Source organism: Falco rusticolus, chromosome 12, assembly GCF_015220075.1.
Source record: "Falco rusticolus isolate bFalRus1 chromosome 12, bFalRus1.pri, whole genome shotgun sequence".
Taxonomy (NCBI): Eukaryota; Metazoa; Chordata; class Aves; order Falconiformes; family Falconidae; genus Falco; species Falco rusticolus.
Window position 1 is genome coordinate 14,771,536 of NC_051198.1, and position 24,287 is coordinate 14,795,822.

At 40.6% G+C, this 24,287-nt stretch overlaps 1 protein-coding gene across 4 annotated transcripts in view; it reads left to right on the forward strand.

Annotated features, from left to right (window-relative positions):
* Window positions 1-24,287, forward strand: part of DAAM2 (dishevelled associated activator of morphogenesis 2) — a 206,246-nt gene that overhangs the window by 139,789 nt on the left and 42,170 nt on the right. For all 4 annotated transcript variants that reach the window (XM_037405734.1, XM_037405735.1, XM_037405732.1 and 1 more), the window contains 9 exons: window positions 6,665-6,775; window positions 7,751-7,854; window positions 9,969-10,035; window positions 10,971-11,088; window positions 12,644-12,782; window positions 14,237-14,295; window positions 14,691-14,875; window positions 15,833-16,150; window positions 23,143-23,250. In XM_037405734.1, the coding sequence (XP_037261631.1) occupies window positions 6,665-6,775; window positions 7,751-7,854; window positions 9,969-10,035; window positions 10,971-11,088; window positions 12,644-12,782; window positions 14,237-14,295; window positions 14,691-14,875; window positions 15,833-16,150; window positions 23,143-23,250 (1,209 nt within the window). The remainder of the gene's footprint in view (window positions 1-6,664; window positions 6,776-7,750; window positions 7,855-9,968; window positions 10,036-10,970; window positions 11,089-12,643; window positions 12,783-14,236; window positions 14,296-14,690; window positions 14,876-15,832; window positions 16,151-23,142; window positions 23,251-24,287) is intronic.

Below are 24,287 nucleotides of genomic sequence, written 5' to 3' on the forward strand. Positions count from 1 at the left end.
CAGTTTCTAACACTTGTGCCTAGATACTGGAATGCGGTTTTCCACTACACTCAGCGATAGCTTGAGTTTAATTTTGAGGAGGTAAGGGCTCATCCAAAAACATTCCTCATCTATCTTCAGTAATTTTCTCCTAACAGAAAGACTGGAGATTTTTTAAATGCTGATGAAAGAAATGTGGTCATGGTCTTCCTTACATTTTAGTGGAAAATTCTCTGGTCCTCTAGGACTTGTTAGTTAAGAGGCTGTTATATCTCTTTGTCTTTTACCCTCCCACATCTGTGTCTCAGAATGGTCTTGCAGCTCATTATCAAGAGAAGCACCCACTGTAACTTGTATAGGAGGTCATTTTAAGAAAAGGATGAGCTGACAACAATTATTCTATGCCTTTACATTAAACTTCAAAGATGTGGTGTACAATGAAAGACAGTGAAAACTTGTTTTTCTTTATCCCAGTCCTGAGCGAAATCTTTGTAACCCAGACTTTGCAAGTATCTGAAGAGATCCTTTAGGTTTCAAACTCAGCTTTTTTAAAGATGTGTTCTTGTAGCTTGAGAAACTAGCAGCATCACTCAGTGTATTGAAGTGTCTGAACTCTTTAGAGCTTGCAGCTTTTGGTTGACTTTGACTGGCCACACCTAATCACTGTTATGTTGAAAATGATCCCCCACAACTGGGGATCTGGCAGAACCAAGAAAAGAGAATTCTTTTGGTGAAAAGTAATTAAAAATGAACTAAACTGTAGGAACAGGAGAAACATGCTTTGAATGTGCAGAGTAGGAATTTATTCTTTTGGCTCTATTGTTCATTATTGCAGACTGATTCTAATGGAGGGAAAAAAGAAAAGCTGGGAACTGTAAAAGCACTGTTCAGTCTTTCTCTAGATGTAGCTCTGGAAGACAGTAGCCAAATTAGAGACACAATACCGAAGAGAATAATCTCAGATTCTCTGTTTTGGAAATCAAACTCAGTTCTTGTGAAGTAAAAACTATAGGGCTTTCTAGAAACTATACTGAGCTTACGTTTATTGGAATGCCCAATAAATAACTTAGAGGTAACGCTGACCTCTGACAACATCAGTGCCATTGTTGCTTTTCCTTAAGCTGCCTTCCTGCCAGTTGTTGATAATATTCTTCAACCCTTTCAGACACGTCACTGTCAATTTATCAGTTTATCCCTCCTCATCTATGAAAGCTGATACTTCGTACACTATGTCTTTGGATTTATTTTCCCCTCTTGCAGACTGCAGTAGATCTAAGAGTCCCACTCTTTCCATATCATCTGTGGTGACAAGCACTATTTACTTTGAGGAATGAGGAGGTAAATGTAAGAAATACTGTTCCAGATCTACTTTTCCTCAACACAAATTATTTTCTGGGTTTGGTTGGTTGGTTGGTTGGTTTTTTGGGGCTTTTGCCTTCTTGCAGAAGAATATTAAGGCGATGAGTAAATATTTGGGGTCCATGGTTCTGCTTCTGCTCCTCTTTGTAAGAAGAAGGAAGAGAGGTTCAGAGGTTATTTACTGGTAACCATCTAAAATTTGAGCTCATGCATGAGCTCATGAGCTCTTGCTGCTGACAACTCTAGGTTGGAACACTGATTATTTTCAATTTACATGTGTTCAAGTGTGGTGGAGTGACATACAGATCATGTATTTGACACGGTAACATAAAATATGGCATGTTTTGTTGAATGTCAGAAGTTCTTGCTGAACAGTGTTCTAAGCACAACTCTTGCTACCTGGCGCAGCAGTAGTCAGAGGACCCAGCAACTGGTGATTTTGTAGACAAGGAAAGCTGCGGCTTAAGATACAGTTCTTGCTAAACTTGCATTGGCTCTGTCCTACTATAATTCCTACTATTTTAATATAAAACTTACGATGTTATATTAGTGTATCTAAAGTAAAAATCCAAATTAGCGAGATTCCTAAGTGATACAAACGCTTATAATCCCAGTTAATTTAACTAGATTGCACCAGGTCACACCAACTGAAGACTGCTAATCAAATTGTGCTCAAATATTTTGGAAATAATTTATTTGCATTTTGATGTATTCTTTTTTTAATTGAAGTTAATGGAAAATATAGCTATAACTTCATGAACATGAAAGACTCAACAAAATTTTGTATTTTACTCTGAGTGGAAACTCTGATGTCAAATATTGCTTCTTTCTAAATTTCCAGCATTTCATCTACTGACTGCAATTATCAATCTAATGCTTAACTCCAGAGAGCAGTCACTTTAAACCTATGGGAGATTCTCTGGGTCTTATTCTTTGTCGAGACTTCAGTCTTCACTCGAATGCCTTTTAGTACTACAGCTTCACCCTATATCTCCAATATTCAATGTGTTCACAGGTCTATCCGTATCATCTTTGTCTTGGCACTTGCCACAAGATTATATACCTTATATTTATATCTTAATTTATATTTCATTATTCCTATTTTCTAACATTTGCCACAGTTTTTGGCCTGAGCTGATCCCTTTGCCTGCTTTAATCTCTGACCCTTCTTTCATGCTGCCCTTCTGCCTGGAATAACTCTCCCTTTAATGCCCAACAGGCAGTCTGCAGTTCCTGTTTTAAGATACTCCTTGAAAACTGTCCTCTTCAGAGTAGTATTCTGTCTTTACTCAAATTCCACAATAATATAAAGGCATGCCTTCAATCTCCTGCCTCAGACAATCTGGAAAAGCTGTCTTCATCCAATTTTCATTTGAAATATGCTTCTTTGCCTACAAATTCTACTCTGCCCCTTAAAGAAAAGATGCAAAAGAAAACATTGGAAAGCCAGAGAATAAACCCTCAAAGCAGAAATGTGGAATTAGGAAGATGAGCCCTTGGTTTCGTTGCTAGGATCCTTTTCCATCTGATGTATTCAAATTAATTACTACTGTAATTATGTCACTGGTTCACTGTGTGACCGTGAAAGCATTGCTTTAATTATATTTCTTAAGTGCTTTTCTTGTGAAGATGGAGGTTTCTAAAATGCTATGAAAAGACAGAAGGAAGAGTCTCTGATTTCAGCGTCATTCATGTCTGCATTACCCTACTTATGACTGGTTTCCTTTGTGAAAGGGGCATAATCTTATTCTTCCCTAAGCTGTTGCCTTTCTGATTATTGTTATGCTTACTGCTTCCCCATTGCTCCTGTGGAGTGAATGTATTGTGTTATGACATTGTAACATGTTGTACTTCTTAAGATGCCATATTTTGAGTCAAGCTAATATTGCAAAGTCATAGTGCTTTATTGGCCCAGAAAAGTGTATTAGGATGTTCCAGTGCCCTTCCAGCCTAGTTCACTATCTGAAACACCCACCCAGCTGGGGAATGCTGTGGAAAGACTTTTTCTTTCAGTCTTGAGAGAACCTGGGTGTTAGATACTGTCTGAAAGGAGGTGATTTCACTTGCTGATGAAAATATTAACTGGGCTGCTTTGGACAGAACACTCTTGTTTTCCTCCTCAATGCTGCTAGAAATTTTGAATCTTGAGGTGAAGGAATAAAGGAAGTTTGATATTGTTAGTTGAAAAGGTGGAGATTAGAAGCATGCCTCCCAGAGCCCCCTTGCCTGGTTTGTATTAAACACCATCAGTACGGAATGTAATCTGTAGGGAGAAATCTGATCAATTTGGAATTGTAGTAGAGGAGCTAACAAGGAACAAATTAAAATCCTGTATTCCCACTTGATTTGGTTCTTCCCCTCAAGGCTCATCCAAAGCCTTTTGAGGTTTGCTGCAGATTGACTGAAACCCTACTGGATGTCAGTGATGAGGAATAATGGGATTAAGTAAGGAAAGTTTTGCTTAAATAGTAGAAAAACCTTTACAACCATAAGATCAATTGGGCCACAGAGCTGGCTGCCAAGAGGTGTGGTGAAATCTTTTTCACAGGAAATGTTCGAGTGAAGACTTGAACCTCAGCCATTTGCAAAGGGTTGGAGACATTGGAGTTCAGCCACAGTGTGTGGGTGTAGACTCTGATCTTTAGGAATTGCCTCAACTTATCGTGTTTCCTTCTAGAGCATGAAGATGTGCTGCTTTCCAATTAGCTTGGTGCAACCCAGATCTTTTTTCTTGCCCTAAATTTGGCTTGGCCCCCTCTGCATTCTACTCCTGGTTCAGCTTTCTGAAATAGGGGGTAGAAAACTTCTGTTAATATTCTTTAACCTGTCTGGATGCTGTGTCTGATATGTTGTTGCATTGATTCTAGCATGTTCCTAAATGTCTGTAAGAATATACGGTAGGAATGAGACCTCTGAAGAAAATCAGCAAAACCATTCCAAGACGATGCATGTGCTTTGCATTTCAGCACCAAATCTGCCAGTAACAGAACTAAATTTTCTCATTTGTTTCACTTGTGCTTATTTGTCAAGTTGAAGAGTTGCTTTTGTTGGTGAATTTAAAGACTTCTTAAATAGTCTCCTGTTGTCATTGTTAGAGATAGGATGGTGGACTGGACTGCCCATCAGTCTGGCTCAGTAGGGCATTTCATGTAATTTTATGTAAGACTCATTCACTTTCTAACAAAATGGGGGAAGGGTTGGTATTTGATCAGAATATAACTATAGAGAAATCATGGATGTGATGGAAGTTCAAATGCCAGGGGCACAGCCATTTGTAAATGCCAGCTGGGCAATTCAGAAAATGCAAGAAAAAGGAGTTTATGAAATCAAGCTTGCTTGATAGTGAACATACTATGCTCAGATATCAAAACAGCTGTCAGTAGCAGTGTGTGACAGATCAAAAGATTTTTTACATGAAACCAAGAAAAGGGTTTGCATAAAGCTAGGGAGGGTATTCTTACCCCTGCAAATGCACAGGAGGGTATTCCCTCTGTTTCTTGAGACATATCTCCATAGCGAGGTCTGTTTTCTAGAGGAAACAAGATAGACCTATGAAACTAATGACTAGCACAGGAAAGATTTTGCTATGAATGGACACTTTCAGCAGTCAGGGACAGAAGACTGACTAAAGGAAAACGAACTTCCTTACTCAGCATCATAGCTTCAAAATATTATTTAGGTCATCTGCTAAGCTGAACACTAAAAAGCTATTTTTGTCTTCATTCTCCCTTTATGGCTGAAAGTTCTTGGGAAGAGTAAAAAGAATGCTGTCTTTTCTAGTGCATCAGCAAAGTAAATGTATGAGTGTGGGGTGTTTATCATTAGTGCTGGAGTGACATGCACACAACTGAACTGGCAGATCTCAAGTGGAATTTGTTACTCTTCCAGTAAGGAAAGTCAACCTTGGAATTACGAACTGATCAGAGAAGATCCTGAAGAGAAGATTCATGGTCATCAGCATAAAGCTAAAAGCAGAGTTGCTTTCATGGCTAATCAGTTTCTACATATAACCTCTTTAGTAAATATTCAAGTGGAATTAATTCTAAATAGACTGCATAAGACAAAGGCTACCATCATTATTTGTCTAGTCTTTTTTTCTCCTTTGTTCCCTGATGGTTCACAAGATTATCTGTGAAATATCTGTGTGTATGTAGAGATTAGACCAAAAGCATTTCTATGCTAAATACCCCCTGAACGCTAAATACCCCTGCTATTTGGTTAATAGGGGGGCATACAGACTCTGGGAAGACCTTATGGCAGCCTTTCAATATGTACAGGAAGCTTATAAGAAAGATGGAAAAAAACTTTTTAACAAAGCCTGTAGTGACAGGACAAGGGCTAATGTGTTTAAACTAAAAAAGGGTAAGTTTTGATTTGATAAAAGGAAGAGATTTTTTTATCAAATGTTTGGTGGTGAGACATTGGAACAGGTTGGCCAGAGAAATTGTAGATGCCCCATTATTGGAAGTGTTCAAGGTCAGGCTGGACTGGGCTTTAAGCAACCCGATCTACTTGAAAGATGTGCCTGCCTATTGCAGGAGGGTTGGACTAGACAGTCTTTAAAGGTACTTCCAACCCAAATTATTCTATGGTTCTGTAACATGGAAACTAGAGCTTAACTGCACTTGCAACACTTGCTGCTCCGTGTAATTCACATTTGAGCTTTGAAGCTGTATGTACAGGGGATATTCCTGTTATTTGCAAATCCCTAAAAGAGCTGACCAAGAGGTAGGTAATTGTATGTATCATTTGAAATGGTTGTAAGTGAAGGAACAAGGAGAAATCTTCCAAGGTTCAGGTATAGGTTTTACTCCTCAAAAGACAGCTTCTCTTTAGAATTCTCTCCTCCTGTATATATAAGTGCAGGCTATCCTGCTGAGATCCAAGAAAATAATGACATTTACTTGAGTGATGTGAGTAGAAAGTATATATGAATCTGATGCTATTTTTCCACATGTGTAAACTCCCTGTCATATTCACTGTACAGAGTTTAACTGACTAGGAGGGATATCATTCTGCTGCTTTCTTAGATCATGTTGGCAAGAACTATAAAGGGCATCTGTTTTTTTTCTCAAATAATAGCCTGTTTAAAAAAAGAACTTTTGTTTTTCCTCCATTTAGAATCAGTTGGGCATTTTATTTCTACCACTATTCTTCATTTGTTTATTGTGGCATGCACGAAATTGCTAACAATCTTGTCTGAAAAAAATTATTTCTTTAAGCAAATACATAGAAAATCAAAAGAAGACTGTGTGCATATCCCATGAACAGTATGTAAAAAGAAATTAGATTATATCCTCTAACCTAGCCTGCTGTTCTGTTTCAGACATTGTTGAATGAGTTAGACCGAAGTATGGGGCGATACCGAGATGAAGTAAACCTCAAAACAGCCATCATGTCCTTTATCAATGCTGTTCTGAATGCTGGTGCTGGTGAGGTGAGTCACTGCCCTGGAAATTCCTTCTAAAATGTTATGCTTGAATTAATTTACCTTGGAAAGTATTAGTAGATTAAGTCATAAATCTTGTGTTATTGAGTGGATGTAGTTTCTGGAAAATAATGCTGAATTGTTAGTATCAGTCTTAGAAAGACTTCCACATTATTTCGTTCCCAGACTCTTATAAGATAACATAGACTACTTGCACTGAGATGATTGCTCAGGTATTTTTGGTGTGGGTTTATTTATTTATTTATTTTTAAAGCACTGCAAATCATTTCCCCCTTGATTTCAGCCTTTTAGAAAACATCTTGCTTTACCTTCAGAAATGTTTGCGATGTTCAGTTGTTTTGACTCGAAGCCAAACTCAAAATGTTTAAATTTAAAATTGTCAAAGGGAGACACTTCAGAAAAGACACTTTGTTGTTTTTCTTTCATTAAAAAGACTTCCTTTTGAGTCTTGTTGATAGTTTAAACTGACTATGTTTCATTTAAAGTGTTACTTTTGTTACATTGGGTTTTCTTTTTTTTGGTCAAACCACAACAAACAACAAGCTCACAGGTGCTCTGTCGGGCAATGTGTTTGTCTCTCTCTGTGGCAGTCCTGTAACATCCCACTGAACAGGTGTCAAGTTTGCCAGACAGGTAGTTTTATGACAAATAAACATAAAAATGAGGAGGAATACTGCAGTACTGTTCATCTGCAAGCAGGAGGTGGACCTCCAATGGACTAGCAGGATAAATACTAATAACTTTTGTACTTTATAGAACAAGATGGAACATGCTGTCCTTCTCACTGGGTATGCAGAACTCATTGTAGGTAAACAAGGACTGCATTTTTAAGTGAAACAGAGGCAAAGATTGGTGTCAGGATAGAGAAACAAAGGGAAGAACTGAGGTTTTAAGTAATATTTTTTTATAATGTGATTAAAAGCTTTTGGAACCCAATAGCTTGGTTTTCCCTCAATTTTTAAGGACAACTTGGAGTTCCGATTACACCTACGATATGAGTTCCTAATGCTGGGAATTCAGCCTGTCATTGACAAGCTAAGAGGACATGAGAATGCCACACTGGACAGGTAAGACATTTTTTCTGAGAACAGTTACTGAACAACAGAAAGAATTCTTAAAAACTCTTCTCTGTTTGGGGTTTAGATTTAAGTACAAAACTGTCTCTGTCTCGTCCTAAAAGTTACTCCCTTTAAAGACAGAAAGGAGATATGTCATTACAATTAAAATCAGAAGATGAAGTAGGAAATGTGCATATTGAATTGGCAGTGGCTGTGGCAAGGAGTTCCTGAATTGCTTTCCTTCTAAGCTGGGGATGGCAATGAGAATGAAAAAAAACCCTTTCTTCTCTTGTAGCAAAACTGGGAAAACAGCCTGTCCTGGTAGAAGGGAGGGAAGCCAGTAGTTCATTGAGTTCATTGAGACTTGAGTAGATATGGTCAAAATGCAGGTTCTGAGTTTCCAATTTTTTTCTTTATGCTCAGTCTATTTTTGTGATCTAGCTAGTATCACAACCTCCCAAAGAGCGGCTGTGGTACAACTATGAGAGAAGAGGCACTTGCAGTGAGTGGTAGGGTAGAGATGCCAAGGGGGCAAGAGAGAAGAATGAGGAGCATCTTCAAACAGCTCTGCTACTGCACAAAATGTAACACTGAATGGCATCTTTAAATTACTGTGTTAAAAGTTATACGGATAATAAATGTTTTCTCCACTAGCAGTTCTGTGTTTTGCCACAGTAATTGGAGCTACTAATGACCTTAAATTAAACCCTTCACAAAGCCACATGCTGAAATAAACTTGGAGTAAACAGTCTGAACAATTTGACTGAGACACTTCAAGAAGCTAAAAGACTGAGGAACTAATGAGGAGCCTCGTAAAATCCATTTGCTTAACAAAATGAAGCATTTTAATGTGTAAGGGCAGGCAGCTGTGGGAAACTACCTTCTCCTGTGACCACATTAAGCTTTGCAGAGAGGCACTGAGCTGCTGATGTGCTGCTATCCCTTATTGTCTGCTACTCCAAGCCCCTTCCTACAGAGCAGGGCTGATTTGTAAGTGTCTGATATCTGGGATTTATGTTTGCCAAGGCACATAGTGCAAAACCTATGGGTCAGGCCTATGCCTCAGCTTACAAGGCACTGTTTTCTCACTGTCTGGGAGCTGCTATGGGGTGATAGAGCTATCCCTGGGGGCAAATGTAGTGTGCCTGAGATTCTGCATAGGCACTGTGTTAGCACCAGCTGCCTGTCATAAGGACTGGGCTCACATCTTTGAGCAGTTGGACATAACACACATACACCTGTGTATTAATGTCACAGGGAAAGATCGCGTACAGTTGTGTGTGTCCACAGTTTGCTGCAGAGCTGGAAACACTAATGTTACTTTTGATCCACAATATTATAACTGAGAAGAGAATCTCTCCTATAGGCAATCCATGTTGTAACCACAAATGTTTAGGAGGGGCTTAGGGGCACTTTCAAGTCTTACAAGTTACAGTTGTGAGGATAATAACAGAGGTTTGAGAGGCTCCCACATGCCTGGATTACACAGACTATATGCCAGGTCTATACAGAGGGAAGTGCCACAGCCTTTCTCCGCATCATCTGCTGTGCTCTGGTCTCCATGCAAGAGAAGTCCAGATATCAGGGTCCTGTGTGTCTCACCAGGTCCTCCAGATCCCAACAGAGGCATACTGATGTGCTTATCAATAGGCAAATGTGAAGACAGTTGTGAGCTCTGCTGTTTAACTAATCCACTGAATGCATCGCTACTCCACCATGCAAAAGAAACAACTTGTTAATGGTCTAATACATGGTTAACAAGTATGGCATGGGCTTTTTAGAAATATATTATCACTACAGGCATTGCCCTCATCACAAATAGAATATTCCTTTCCTACTTTATGTTTATTTTTAGCAGTTTTACTTCAACACAGTGACTTAGCACAAGGATTAAAGAGCACAAATACTTCAGCCAGCCATTCCTTTTGGCCTGGCACTGACCCCCATGAGTTGCCTTGCATATGTATCCCAGCACTTCATGTAAGAAAGGTTTGCCAGTTTCCAAGTGTTCTAGCTGGAAATGAGGTGTTGCTGCTTCTGTAGTGACATGCGTTTGACATTAAGTCTGAGTTACACCATGAATATTAGCAGGTTTTGTTTGTTCTGGTTTTGTTTTCTCTTAGGCACTTAGATTTCTTTGAGATGGTCAGAAATGAAGATGACCTGGAACTTGCCAAGAGGTTTGACCTGGTAAGTTTTTCTTTGGAATACCTGAACTTGCCAAAGCTGAGCATCCACTTTGGATGCTTGGTGCAACTTTCCTTTGTGTTCCCTGGAAACAATGATTGACTTTGGTGCTGAGAGTGGCTGGTGCTCTTGTTTTCAGTTTCTCATTTAGCAAGTAAGGGGGTCTGTGATGTGTGCATAATGAAAACAATGATCACAGACAGGGCTCCTGCCAAGTATCTTTGACAAAGACTTCTTTCTTATGTTTAGCTGAAGGTTCATGAGTGGAGTGTGTTCTCAGTCCTGCGCTCATGTTCTCAGTCCACATGATCCAGATGCATTCTAGTTTCAGACATCCCTTTTACAGGACTATGGGTGAAGCTTATGCTCTTCTCTGATACTTTTCCCAAGATTACGGGAAACTCTTCTGAAGACTGTCACCTCAGAGCCTGTGGAGAGGATCAGTATTTCAGACTGGGTGGATTTTAAAGATGAACATAAAACAAGGACAGTTTCCACAACCTTTAGCAAGAGTAAGAGGCTATAGGGTATAGAACAGTTACAGTTTCCTATTTCCATGACCAGCTCTTGCCACACAACAACACAGAACAACTAGCCCTTTCCTGCTTAGCTTCTAATATTTGTGCCACCACTTTCTAGGACCCAAATGCTTTCCTTGCTTCAGAACAGCTCTTGGTGGCTTTGCATGCCTCCCACCTTTCTAGCCCTTTACTTTGGGAATCTTTTTCATACTGGAGTGGAGATGGCAGTGCTGGTCTCAAAGACCCATGTGCTTGCTACTCACTGGAACTTGCAGCTGGACATTGCAGGAGATTCTACAGAGGTCCAGTTGCTGGAAATTCACCTGTCTCTGTGTTGATCAGATCTTTCACAGTTAGTTGGGCTTTCACTGTGCATAGTTTTTTCTCTTGTTCTTTCACTACCTTCTCTCACTGCAGATCCACATTGATACAAAAAGTGCCTCTCAGATGTTTGAGTTGATCAAGAAGAGATTGAAGCACACAGATGCCTATCCTTATTTGTTATCCATCCTCCAGCACTGCTTGCAGATGCCATGTGAGTACATCACAGTTCTCCAGAGCAAGGGGTACTAAAGAACTAGGTGAAGCTTTGGTGTAGGTAGAGGGTCACAGATAACCAAGGAACACACTGCTCGGGTCTTCCATTCAGAACTTGGCAGTGGCTAAGGAATTTGTTATCTTACCACTGACTCCATCCAGCAGATTTTTGTTGCAGTACTTAAAGCAGCAGCTTGACCTCTCTGCACTTGCAAATAAAATTAAGTAGCTGAGACATTCCAGTTAGTCACTGACAGAGCTTTTAATGATTTTAAACTGAAAGTTCTAAAAAAGAAAGAGCCTTTGTGCTTTAGACAGGGAATTCCCTGAAATAGATATCATTTTGAATATTAACAAAATGCACTGAGGAATTTTTCTGGTGAAACAATACAGCACTGAAAGCTGTTCTGTCACTGGGAAATTCCACAGTGAGTCTTCAGGCTGCTATCTCATGGCAATGTATTGGTGCAGAGCTCCTGAACTCAAACTGAAAAATAACACTGGCATTTGTTTTCAAAAGAAGCGATAGGAATCTTCTTGGTTAACTGTAATAAAACAACTCATTTATGCTTCCAGAGTGTAGCAGCTGAGCAAAGGCATAGCAAGATTACTAAAAAACTGCCTGCCTTGATCCTTTTAGGTATCAGATGCTGATCTTCATTACTTTCGGCTGTACTTGGGCAGTCAAAATGAGAAGGGAACATGGAGGAGATGTACTGTGGTGTGCTTTTTCAGAAAGTAATGTGGTATATTTTCAGGCACTCTTTAGGTTCAAGTACTGCCGTCCACAAATTCAAGCAGTTGTTTGTCCCACTGGTCTCCTTGATATTACTTTTTAAGACAGTATTTGAGCTTTAAGTATTGACCTGGATTTTTGGTGGCAGGACTAAGCCCTGCTAGGCCAGGAGAGGATTGTACTGGAGCAGCTCTGAAGAATCTGAAGGTCTAGGTTATGCAACTCAGGGAGCTGAGGTGAACTTTATGTTGCTTTGGCTCTTCTGGTTTATATCCATGCGATCAGTCCAGGTGGTTCAATTTCTGTTCTTTCCACACTTTTTGGTCGTGTTTGTAGAAATTTTTAATGCCAGTTGAATTTTGCTGGCCTGCAGATAACCAAGCATGCATATAGAACATCTGATTGTATTTACAGTGCCTGGTTACGATGTTACCTGGGTACCAAAAGAAAACCCCAGCATCAAGCCACAGAAAATACTGAGTAACAGCTATCACAAAGGAATCACTTCTATACATTTGAGGTGCAAGTTAGAAGTTAGAAATAGTCTGTCAAAAGGGTTACACAACCTGAATGTGCAAAATCAGGTGCAGAGTTGCCCGTGGTTGTTATGTGCTGTTCCCGTATGCCGGATGTTTGTAACTGATCTGCTAGCAACAGTTCGCAGTTAGGCTTTGTGTTCTACAGTTTACTCCATACAGGATTGAGTTGGAAGGTGGAAAGGAAGGAATGCCAGTCAGCAGACTGGCCAGCAGCAGGCAGGTCTGTGGACTTTAGCATGGAAACAGAAGTTCTCATGGGTTGGTCTTTTTCTATACAGATAAGAGGAATGGAGGAAACTTCCAGCAGTGGCAGCTGTTGGACAGAATACTTCAACAAATTGTTCTTCAGGATGAGCGAGGAGAAGATCCAGATATAGCTCCATTGGAAAACTTCAATGTCAAAAATATAATTAAAATGTAAGCTGCATTATTGTTGTTCATTTTTGTTATGTGGGTATAAGTATATGATAAGTATGCAGGTGCTTAGAAAATAAATTATCATATCTGAGGAGTTTCTTATTTTAACTTACAGCTTCTCATGATCTTGTTGGTCTTCTAAATGGTTTTCTTCTAATGGCATCTCAACTAGACAGTATTTTCTAGCAAAGTCCTTGCCTTTGACTTCTAATTTCTATTAAATATTAAGCTGCTTGGAAGAGCAGAAAAAATACCCATGATGTTATAACAAGGCTTCCTCATGTGCCTTTTTTCATTCAGAATGTTGATGAAAGTTTTCATTGATATTTAAAAAAAAAAAAAAAAAAAGTGGTCATCTCTATTTAGATTTCATTCCTCACTAATGAGCACATAGTTTAGAAAGATTTTGAATAGTGGAAAGCAGCCCCCACCTAGCACACAAAACTTTTTACCTCTTCATAAAATGTCTGCATGCTCTCACCCACAGACTTGGCTGAGGGCACGACCATTATTTTTTCCCATAGGATGCATCATTTGAGAAGTCTAGCTACATGAGCTGGCTCTCATCTCAACTTCCCTGTTCTCAGTCCTTTTTTAGCCAAACTTTTGGACTCTTCATTCCATCCATCTGCCTCTGCAGGTAACTCATGGCCCATTACCCTTCTGAATTATCCACTGAAAAGAGTATTTTATAGAACATAAGCCTCATATGAAACCAAATTCTCCTGTACTAAAAAACTTACAGTCTCCCCTGTTACAGGCATGAGCCAAAATCAAAACTGATTTCTCATTATGGAAAAATATGCTGGTGTTGATCTCTTTCTGTCTGCCTGGATATTAGACTTCATTGTAGACCTCGTGCCTGATCTTCCCTTTCTACTTTCATAGCTACTCCTCATTCTGCGTATCTAATCAATCCCCAGCATGCCCTGCATATTTTCTGTCAGTAATAGGAAATAGCTGTGCCAGTATGAGATATGAGTGTTGCCTTGTTACTGATGTATTACCCAACAGATAAACATCCTCCCTCCTTGTAAGAAAGAAAAAATAGAACCGCAGAAGTAGGAAAAAAGATGGCAATCTGGTCTTGTATTAAGGGTGGGGTAATTTATAACCCACAGCAGCTATGATTATTTTAGTGATGACTTCCTTCTTTCAAAATAAGTAGACCTGGCATTTTGAAAGCATTACCTGAAGACAAGAACATATCAGGATTCCTTCCCCAGGCATTCCTTTATTCCTTTTCAGGAATTTGAGCAACAGCCATCACATTTATATTAACTGTTGGCTACAGTATGGATCAGGATCTGGAACCAGACTGATGACCAGTATGATCCTGTAAAACCATGTAAATTCACCAGGTTCCCTTTTGATAATCACTACACAAAATGGCCACTTGCCTTTCAGCCTGGGTAGCCCAGAACAACTTGAAATTATCTGATTTCATCTTTCAGGCTGGTGAATGAAAATGAAGTCAAGCAGTGGAGGGACCAGGCAGAGAAGTTTCGGAAAGGTGAGTGTATCCTCTGTGCTTGGGAAGGCGAAAGAGGAAGCAAGACTGATCCTGATTCAGTCACAGAGCAGCAAGCAGCAGAGCTGTGCACAACTTTTGCTTTTGTGGACAAACCCTGCTTTGTTCCCTCTAGTAGATTTTTTCTCATGGTGATCAGTTTATGTGTTCAATAGGATGGGGCTTCCCTCAGTCTTCACATGAAGTGATTTTACAGTCTAAGTGGAACTTGGGCATTGCTGTCTTGATAACTGAAGATCACTGTCAAGATAGTCAGACTCCATTTTCTTTTTCATACTGTCATACATCCCCAGTTGAATATTTCAGTGTAACCTGCATCTCTTTGGGGACTGTTCATGAGCTTTATTTCACCAGCCCCATTTGCCTCTTACCCCTAGATCATGCTGAGCTGATGAGCAGGCTAGAGAAGAAGGAGCGGGAATGTGAGACAAAGACCCAGGAGAAAGATGAAATGATGAAGACATTGAACAAAATGAAAGACAAACTGCAGAAGGAATCCTTGGAGCTGCGCCAGACCCGGGACCAGATGAACGACCTGGTGGCTCAACTTAATGAGTTCTCGGTATGAGACTGGGACTATTCCCATCCTCTTTTGAGGCCTGCTAACTAGTGAATGATGAACAAAAGCACGTTATGAGTGAAACATTTTCTATGGTTGGTACAGAGGGAGTCTGTCTAGCCCGCTACAAAGATGAATATTTAGAAGCTGCTCAGCTTTTAGCTGGGACTGAAATCCTAGAGCTGGTGGTATAGAATGGATAATGCATGGGCTGCTTCATTCCTTCTCTTCAGCCACCTTCCTTGCAGAAGCTGCTGAGGCACGCATGTCCTCCTCCAGCCATATTTTTGCTGCTGAGTAGGGTGGCTTTGGTTGTTATTTCAGTGGAATACAGAGAAATCTCCCAGATATGAACATAAATTTAGTGAGAAACAGGATTCCTGTCATGCTTCAAGAGCATCAGTACTGTCTTGGAGCTCTGCAAAAGCAGCATTTGCAGTTGCTCCCTCCTGCTTGCTGCTCCTTCTGCCCCAGCAGTGTGCCTGAGCCTCAGCTCACCAGGACAAGGCCCTGAGGAGTTAGATATTGCAGAAAGCAGGTTTGTTCTCTCTTCTCCACTGCCACTTTCTATTAGTGGGGCCTAATGACAGGTATTCAGTATTTCAAACCTTAAGGTTTAAAACTCAGGAGTTCAAAAGTTCATAAGATAGAACTTTTCTCTTTTTTCATACATAAGGAGAAAATAATATATTTTGGCTTCTTTTACTAGCTTTCTGTTTTTCTGAGCCATTTATGGTTCCTTTTTTCAAGCTCTTCTCCACAACTTCAAGGGCTTGAAACTTTCTCTTAAATGAAAGCTGAGATTCCTCCCTTTATTGCATGGCTTTGAGTGCAGGAGGCTTTAAAGAAAACATCAAATATTTTGAATCTTGTAATAAAATCACATCAGCTGGCAACATGGAGTTATTGTGCCTTTTAAACTGTTTGCTTTCTTTTTTCTGTGTGTTTTTTATTTTCCAGCAAGGGGGCAGTATTTCCTTCCCACCCCCGCCACCGCCCCCTCCAGGTGGCCCATTAGCTTTGTCCTCTTCCCACACATCTGAGAATTTGCCACCACTGCCCCCTCCTCTGCCTTTCTCCAGCTGTCCCCCTCCTCCTGCTCCACCACCTCCTCCAGGAGGACCTCCTCCTCCACCAGGAGCACCACCTTTCTTCAGCATGGGGATGCCACCCCCTTCAACAGCCACCTTCAGCAGCAGTGGTACCAGCCTGAAGAAGAAATCTATCCCACAGCCTTCCCACCCACTGAAATCCTTCAACTGGGCTAAACTGAGTGAGGTAAGAAATTGTATGCTCTCAGCAATTAATTTACTTTCTAAGGATAACTCGGTGTTGATCAATGCCATGAAGTGCAAGGTGACAGAAGCAAGTGATACTGTGGCTTTCTGTGGGTTGAAGTCAGTAGGAGTCAGTAGCTGTCTTGAGGGAGTCTCCTCAGTTCTCCACCGGTGCAGTATATCTCCTGTGATGACCGAGGTGCTAGTTAGATTGAGGGAGCTGCAGTAGATCTGGGCATGCAATCTGTTAGGCAAAGCTGTAGTAGGACTGAATACTTAAGCCAGAGATGCACATCTCCAGGACTGGTGTGCCAGTCCCTCACTTGCACATCAAGGAAAAGGATGGTCAGAGCCAATGTGGGCAAAACACGGTGAGAACCAACTCCAAAATCAGCCTCCTCTACCCTGGCAGGAGATTTCCCCAAGGAGAGATAGGTGGCCTGATTCTCCCCACCATTTGTTCGTCACCACAAGGGAAGCTGCCCTTCTCTGTGCATGGTTACTGCATGGTTACAACTGGCAACCAAACTCCAAATTTGCAATCAAAACAGAGGACTTGGATTCTTCCTGTTGCACTCATTTTCTGCTACCTTAGTTGGTTCTCCTTCCCCTGCGCTTCTCTCTCTTCCTTCTCTGCCCCGCCTCCTTCACTTTAGGTTTTAATTTTTTGTTAAACTGATTTAGAAAGGAAAAAAGTGTCTGTGTTGAGCTTGGATGGCTGCCTAGAAACCCAGGTTCTCTTTTAGACTGAAACTCACCCAGGGCCCAACTCTGGCATTTGGAATGAGTGTCCAGGGACCTCTGGAATGCCACAAGAATTCTCTCTCCCCCTCTCTCCTTTTCTTTAAAATAAAGTGAAGTGAAATATTTGCTGCACCATCTGTGCTTGTCTGTCAAGGCCACGTGGGGGGTGTGGGAGAGAATGTAAGGATGGGGATTTATTTTCCTTTGCAGAACATGGGACTTAATGCTCTGAAGAAAAGAAATAATAACTAATATATGTATATATATGAATGTATATGAAAAAGAGAGAGTCACAGGTGTTTCTGTTTAATGTACAGTAACCGTAGGCTTATCCTGCCCTCTGGTTAGGAGTGAAGGCAGCTGTGCTAATAAAACTGAAGACCTGGGTGGTGAGGTGGGTAAAAGATGCTATTTTGAGGAAGGCAGAATAGTTGGAAAAAAGGGGCATAAGAGGGCGTGGGCTTAATTTTGGTGTGTTTGCCAGGGTTAGTGTTTTGACCTAGTAAGGTCTCTGCAAAACTGCAGAGCTGGTGGTGCAGACACAGGTGGCTTGCCTTGTTATTTGGGTAACACTTTGTTATGGAATTATTTAATTCCACTGACTCTTGGAGGAAGCACTATGTTTTTGGCCATCCTGATCAGTTATCCTAGTTCCCCTGCTTCAGTACCAGGCACTTCCTTTCTGTTTGCATGGATACGAATCCTCTGAATGCAAAGTGATGGGTGGGTTGGATGGCCTCATCTTGCCTTTTGTTACCATCACAGCACTTCTGTGGTTTTCTGAGCTGTCAAAGTAGCCATACTTAAATGAAGACTCACAAGCACACTGGCTGGGAGCAGTGTATCCCGAGTTTTTTGCGCACAGAAAACTGAGGCCTGAAAGTGTGCATAGTATTACTGTGGTTTGTGGTAGTGTTTAACTTCCAGTTCACACGAATACAAATATTCCCAACAAAAACATTTTGAGGAAAAATACATCTGACACCACATATATGTTTTTCTTTTTTGAAAAACCAGTCTAGTTAGCAAAAATCACAGGCACATCTGCACCATGCAACACAGTGAGGTGAGGTGGCACAGTGCTGGAAACAGAACTGTATGCAAACTTAGGTCTGCAGCCAGGTGAAATATGTTATTCAGCTCTTAGGTATCTCTACATACTGTTTAGACCATCCTTCTCGAAGCAGTTAGTACAGAGTCTTCCTCCTAAGCTTTCTTAAGTGAGTGTGAAGATGATGCCAGGACTGAGGCAGCCCACATGAGAATGAACCTCTTTCTGTTCATGCAGCCTGCCTCAAGGGAGTGAGAGAAAGCCAGCAGAGGCCAAGAGGAGCATGGACAGGGCTGGCTGAGGGGCATTTGTCTGCAATATGCTTTCTCAGTAGTGGAATCAAGGCTGTCCTCCACGGCTGGCACCTTTTTTCCCAATGCTGATAGTGTCTTTGGAAGGAAAGGACTGAGTTGCTGGGTGTTCGGAGAATGATCAAATATAAACTCGTAGCAGTTGACGAAAACAGATTGTTCACAGTTCCCACAGGCACCATGAAAAAAGGTTTGACTGGAAAGTATTCCTGCTTCTAACAATGAAACTCAAGCAACCCACTGATATCCTTTGGGAATTAAAGATTTTGTACTAGCTTTGATGTAAGCTGGTGATCAAGCACAAAGCCATTTAGATGCATGGATAGGCTGAGTTCTGATGAAGCCCTTCTGCACCACAGCTCCATTCATACAGCACTGTAGCATCGTCTCTGAATTCCATTCATACAGCACTACAGTAGTGCTGGTGCCAAGGATCTATGTTTTTTAAGAAAAAAATATATTGCAATGTAACCACTGTAATATCCTGGAAAGATTCCTTTCTTTGTTTCTGGACAGCAAGTGGAGTTTGCTCTCTCACTCTGAATTTTACACAACACCCAAGGTCAAACAGGGACCAGACATTTATGGCTAATCCAAATTATGCACAGATTTCAAGCACACTGGAAAAATGGATTAATATAATTACCTTTTTAATAACTATAAAAATATTGATTTGAAGTTATCAGAGTAAATATAGTCAACCTTCAACTGCACTGCTTGCTATCTCATGACTGGAGAAATAGCTTCCTATTAAGTGTCAGGCTGGTGTTGACTCTAGTCAATGATCTGAAAGAGCTTTCTTTAGACAGCCCTAAGTAGACATGGGTGAAATTGTCTCAGAAGAAAGATATTTGTTCTACATACCACATAGGATTTTTTTTAGAAACAATACCACCACCAACCCCCCCCCAAAAAAACATCACATAAACAGAAAATGTTCATTTTGACACTGAGTTTTCTAAAAAATGTTTCTGTAAAGTTATTGATGATCCTGATTTCTGGAACTTTCTTCCTGAAGGCAGCCTGAGGATCATGGCAAACAATGATGCAGGACTGCTGCCAGAGATTCAAAATTAATGGAAAGATTTCTACAAAATCTCAGTGTGAAGCTACTCATAGTAGCCTTGGTGGTGCCTAGTCCTACAGCAAGATAAAACAGCTGTCTCAATTAACAAACATGCCAGAAATACAATTTTTGCTCAAACTGGATTTTTCTTACACTGAAGAAAGGATCTGATATCAAGATAGAAATCTGAAAAACACACTCTGTTCATATCCCTTTTTTCAGATTCATTATGGAATTATGGATTAAAATTTTAAGTGGCTTCATTTTTTGATGGTTAATATTTTACAAATATTAACCTACTAGTAAGCAGAATTGCCTGCTCCAGTATTTACAGGACACTCATTGTTCCTATGGTTTCTGTGGACCTGCAGGACAAATGAAAGGCTTTCCCAAAGTACTGTAATTTTCACTCATGCTGTGAGGTTACTGAAGCATGATGGACTTTGGTGGCTTGCAGAGTATCATTATTTATCTTTCAGGGTAAATAAAATAATCTGTTAGATGTAGCAGAGGACAGCTTGTTATGATTTGTAGCTCCATGAAATACTGTCGTTCTCTGTCTTGGTAGGTCTCAGCAAATTGAGCCTCATTACAAAGGTGAAATGATGTAACTGCAGCAGCTACAGCAAGCAGATTGTTAAATGCAACGTACCCAGAACCTCAGCTTGATGGAACAAATGCCTTGTCAGTACTTGTTCTGATAATAAGAGGTTTACTTATAAAATATATGCTACCATTTTGCTAGAGGTTGCTGGGAAATGTAGTTCATAGCATTTGTTTCTCAACGGTGGCCAAGACTTTGCAAAGCAGAGGAACCACAGATCTTGGAAGACTTGTAGAAGGAGTAGATAGATAAGTAAATAAATAAATATGGGAGGAAAAGCATGTTATGGATGAAGTGACCTCTTTTTTTTTTTTTTTTTTGTGTGTGTGTGTGTGTATGTGTGTGTTAAAGTGAGAGAAAAAGGAAAGAAGAAATAAAGAATTTACTTTATTTTAAAATTGATATTTAGGGACCATAAATACTTTTTATGGTGCTGAGGGAATCATTTATCATAGCAAGCACATTATGCAAGCCTGTTTCTCTTAAAACGCTCAGTCTCTCTGGCTGATGACAAGGAACTATCAGCCAGTTAATCTATAACTGAGTAGCAAGAGCTCAGTGTAGGAAATTATCTGGCAGCAACATGATAGTTTTCAAGGGCAGAACCTAGGGTAGAAATAGAATGGACAGCACCATTGCAAGTGTTTTGTGTAACTAAGGTTGTTTATACCTTTGCTTGCCTTTTTTTTTCCTTTGACGGGATTGAACCATTTGGTTTTTAAGCACTAAAATTGCATTGCTTGGCTCAAAGTTCTGTTTGTGTGCAGCATTGCAATGGTGCTGCTTTGGAATTTGTTTTTCTGCTACAAGTAGCATACAAACCATCCTGTACAGGACCAGATTCAACCAGGGTCTTAAAATGAATCTGAATTGAAATGAGAATAATTTTAACTTCCTTGGGTGGTTTTTTTTCTGGGAAAGCATGGTCAAGAACCATTATCTGCAATCCCTTTGTGAGTTTCAGAACTGCCTGTTCCAGCACCTCTGCAATTCATTCAGACTAGCCCATTCTGTAGCACGTTCTCACTGTTCTTGCCATTTCTGGGGAAACTTCACTCCCAGGAGAGTTTTGCAGCCAGACAGGTAGATGGGCAAGGCTCTCCAGAGTAGCTGTCTCTTGAGTCACATCCAGCCTTTGGCCAAACACAGCTTATAGCTTTTTGGCATCCTTAGGGCTCTATCCCAGTGGTGACTCTAAGGGCTGCTTCTGAAGCCATGTGCACTAGCTCCTGTCAAGAAATATTCTTCTACTTCAGTGTTTGATGGAACAATCTGAAAGAGTGAGGAACTCTGAGAACTGCTCTGCTGTTCAAATGCATCCCTCAGGATTTATAATTCAAGGTTTATAAAGCCAGTCTGGAAATTGAATAAGAATGAACGCTCCTCCTGAATGCTTCTGGCTAAGATTGGTAGTGGAGTCTAGGGTTAGAGTAAAATGAAAAGTAACTTTGTTTCCTATTCCTTTGGCTGAGATGAGCCTCCCAAACTCATTTGTCATGTTACAGCCACAGGGTCATGACATTTTTCCTACTGTGGAACGAAGAGCCACAATGATTGCAAGGAATGGTACAACGATATTGGTGAGCTTGTTCAGGGGTGGGTGCTGCTCCACTCTAGTATATGTTCTCGCTGTAAATAGCACTGCAGACACCCCTCCTTGCCCTCAGGCACTCACAGGCTGCCTCTGGAGGGAGGGTGTTGGTTTTCCTTCACAGTGTCTGCCCTGCCAGGAATTTCCTCCAGAACACTTCACACTTTTATTTCCCCCTCATTTCATCCTCCCATCAGGTTTTTTCCTTGCTCCTTGAGCCTTGTGGCTTAGCACATTTCTCTCATTCCTTTGATGATTGTGAATGGGAAGTAAAGCCTGTTCCTAATTAGTTCTGATAATGAAGTGTTAACACACTTTTCTGTGTAGGTACAAGTCAGGTACTTCAGAGCTGGAGCCTGTGTGAGGGTTTCGTTGCTATTGCTTGCTGTTCCTGGCTTGCTCTGCATCAGTGTTCTGCTGGCTCTTCACCTCCTGGGATTTGCTTAGGCCTTTTTACAATCCCTTCTGTCCATTTCCTTTTTCTTTTAATCAACACCTTCCTTATTTTTCCAGTTAATAAAGTACAAAAAATGTACACTTCATTAACTAAATGAACTGAAAGACAGTGTAGTCAGTTGTGAAGAGCAAGTCTTCCTTTTCTAAATAGGTAATTGCCCAAAGCTTGTCTCACACAACATGCACCTTAACAGTCAGTAGGAAGGAGAAGGTAGTTCAGCCTTTGTGTCCTCTGCCAGCAATGACATCTGTCCTGAGAACGTCAGCAGGAGACCCCAAGGCCACCTTCTGATTTAGGGTGACTGCTGATTAGCTAATTCATGTACTGCAAGAGCTGATTTGGTCCAGGGTTGGGTTGGTGTACAGCAAAGCTGGAGGAAGTGTCTGTGCCTGTCTCCCTCCATGCTAGTCATTTGCCAAAAAGCTGGGATTCCCTGGCATTCGGGGGAATGTATCACACGGGCTGTTAACATTTCCAGTTAGTGTGGATGATGCTCTTTTAGAGATCTGGGTATAGATTGTATCTATCTGAGTCAACAAAAACCTTATGTAGACAGGGGAGATCATGTAATAGGAAACAATTAGACTTCAAAGACAGAGCCTTAAAAGTAAAATAAAATAAAATCTCAAAATACTTTCACAGATGGGCAGAATGAAAACCACACACCCTTTGGGCTTTACAACAGAACCTGGCAAAATTTGCAGAAGGGAAAATGTGTCTGGGGTTTGTCATGCATCAGTGCCCTTCCTAAGCTTTTTCCTCATGATGGTAACACTTCTTTCAGCATGACCACAATCATTGTGTCAGACAGATGGCCACTCTTGAAAGGAAACGTACTGTGGGATCATGGATATTGCTTGAGATGTGGTTTGCTAGTCCTGGAATGTGCCCTTTCATCAGAAGCTTGCTGTGATGAAAAATACTAAATACTCAGTATATTAAAAAAGAAAAAAAATAACAACAAGAAACCCCCCCAAAACACATCACTATTTTTTTCTCCTTTGACTCTTGAAACAAAGTGTGCCCTCTAAAATGACAGCGGTAGTACATGCAGTAGAACATAAAGGAACATGGCCGCTGAGCAGGAAAGAATGATCTGTCCAAATGGGATTGGGTGTTTTTAGCTAACAGCTTTTGCTGTCTCATTAAAATATGATCTTTTCTTCCAGGAGAGGATCCATGGCACAATCTGGAATGAGATTGATGATTTAAAGGCATTCAAGGTGCTGGATCTAGAAGATTTTGAAAAGATGTTCTCCGCATATCAGAGACACCAGGTAGGGGTGAATTCTTCCACACCTCGTCTTCCTTGAATTTCTGGGGAAGGAAGGAACACGTGACAGTGATCTGGGCCCTTGTCCACCTGCAGTCAGGCTGCATCATTTACTGCTTTGCCACTGTTCAAAAAATCACAAGGCCAAAAGAAGTGGGGAGAACAGCAGAGTATAACCTTCTGTTATCAACAGACTTTGTACTAATGGGCAGCTCTCAGAGGTAACAGCTCCTGACAGGTAATGCTCTGTTTGATCTCAGCAGCCACTGGCTTCCAAAAGCTCCCGAGCTTACATTTAGGTTTGACATCTATCTTTGTATGTCTCCCATTCATCCACAGAAAAAGTGTCTGTAGTTGCCTGAGTACTGAGCAAGATGACTGAATTAGCTGTCTTTTACTTTGTCTATTTTTTCTTAAACAGCCAACTGACCTAACTGGCTAGGTGACAGAAACTGTCTGAATTACAGATTATAACACAAACAGCATACTTTAAAAGCAGCCATTTATTAGAATGTCCTTTTTTTCCTCCTCTTTTTCTTGGAAAGCAAGTCACCTTCAATTTATCTATCTCTGCTGAATGAAATTTAGCAGGAGAGGGATTGTACTTGCACTCCCTGAACTCCCCCAGCTTTCCTTGCTTTTGGAATATGTTTGGAGAAATTCAGTCTTTTGTACTCTGCAGAAATGAATCATTGCTCTGAAGTTTTAGGAAAAGACACAGACATGACTGCCATAAGCAGCCTTTATGATTAAGCTTTACAGTGATGATAACTACTTCATTAACTAACTTATACCTTAAAATTAACCAAAAAACCCCTTGTCTTTAGACTTTCCATCTGTTCCCTTCTCTCTCTCATTTTTCTATCTAATCCAATAAATATAATGAATAACTCTTTGATCTACTAGCTCACGGCCACATAGATAAACATCCCAACTTGAACTGTGAAGGATACGATGTTACCCTCCGTATGATGGGATTTCATTTCTCATTCTGCTCCTGCAAATAGCTGTTGCTGTTTCAGTGGATCCCTCTCTCTGTGA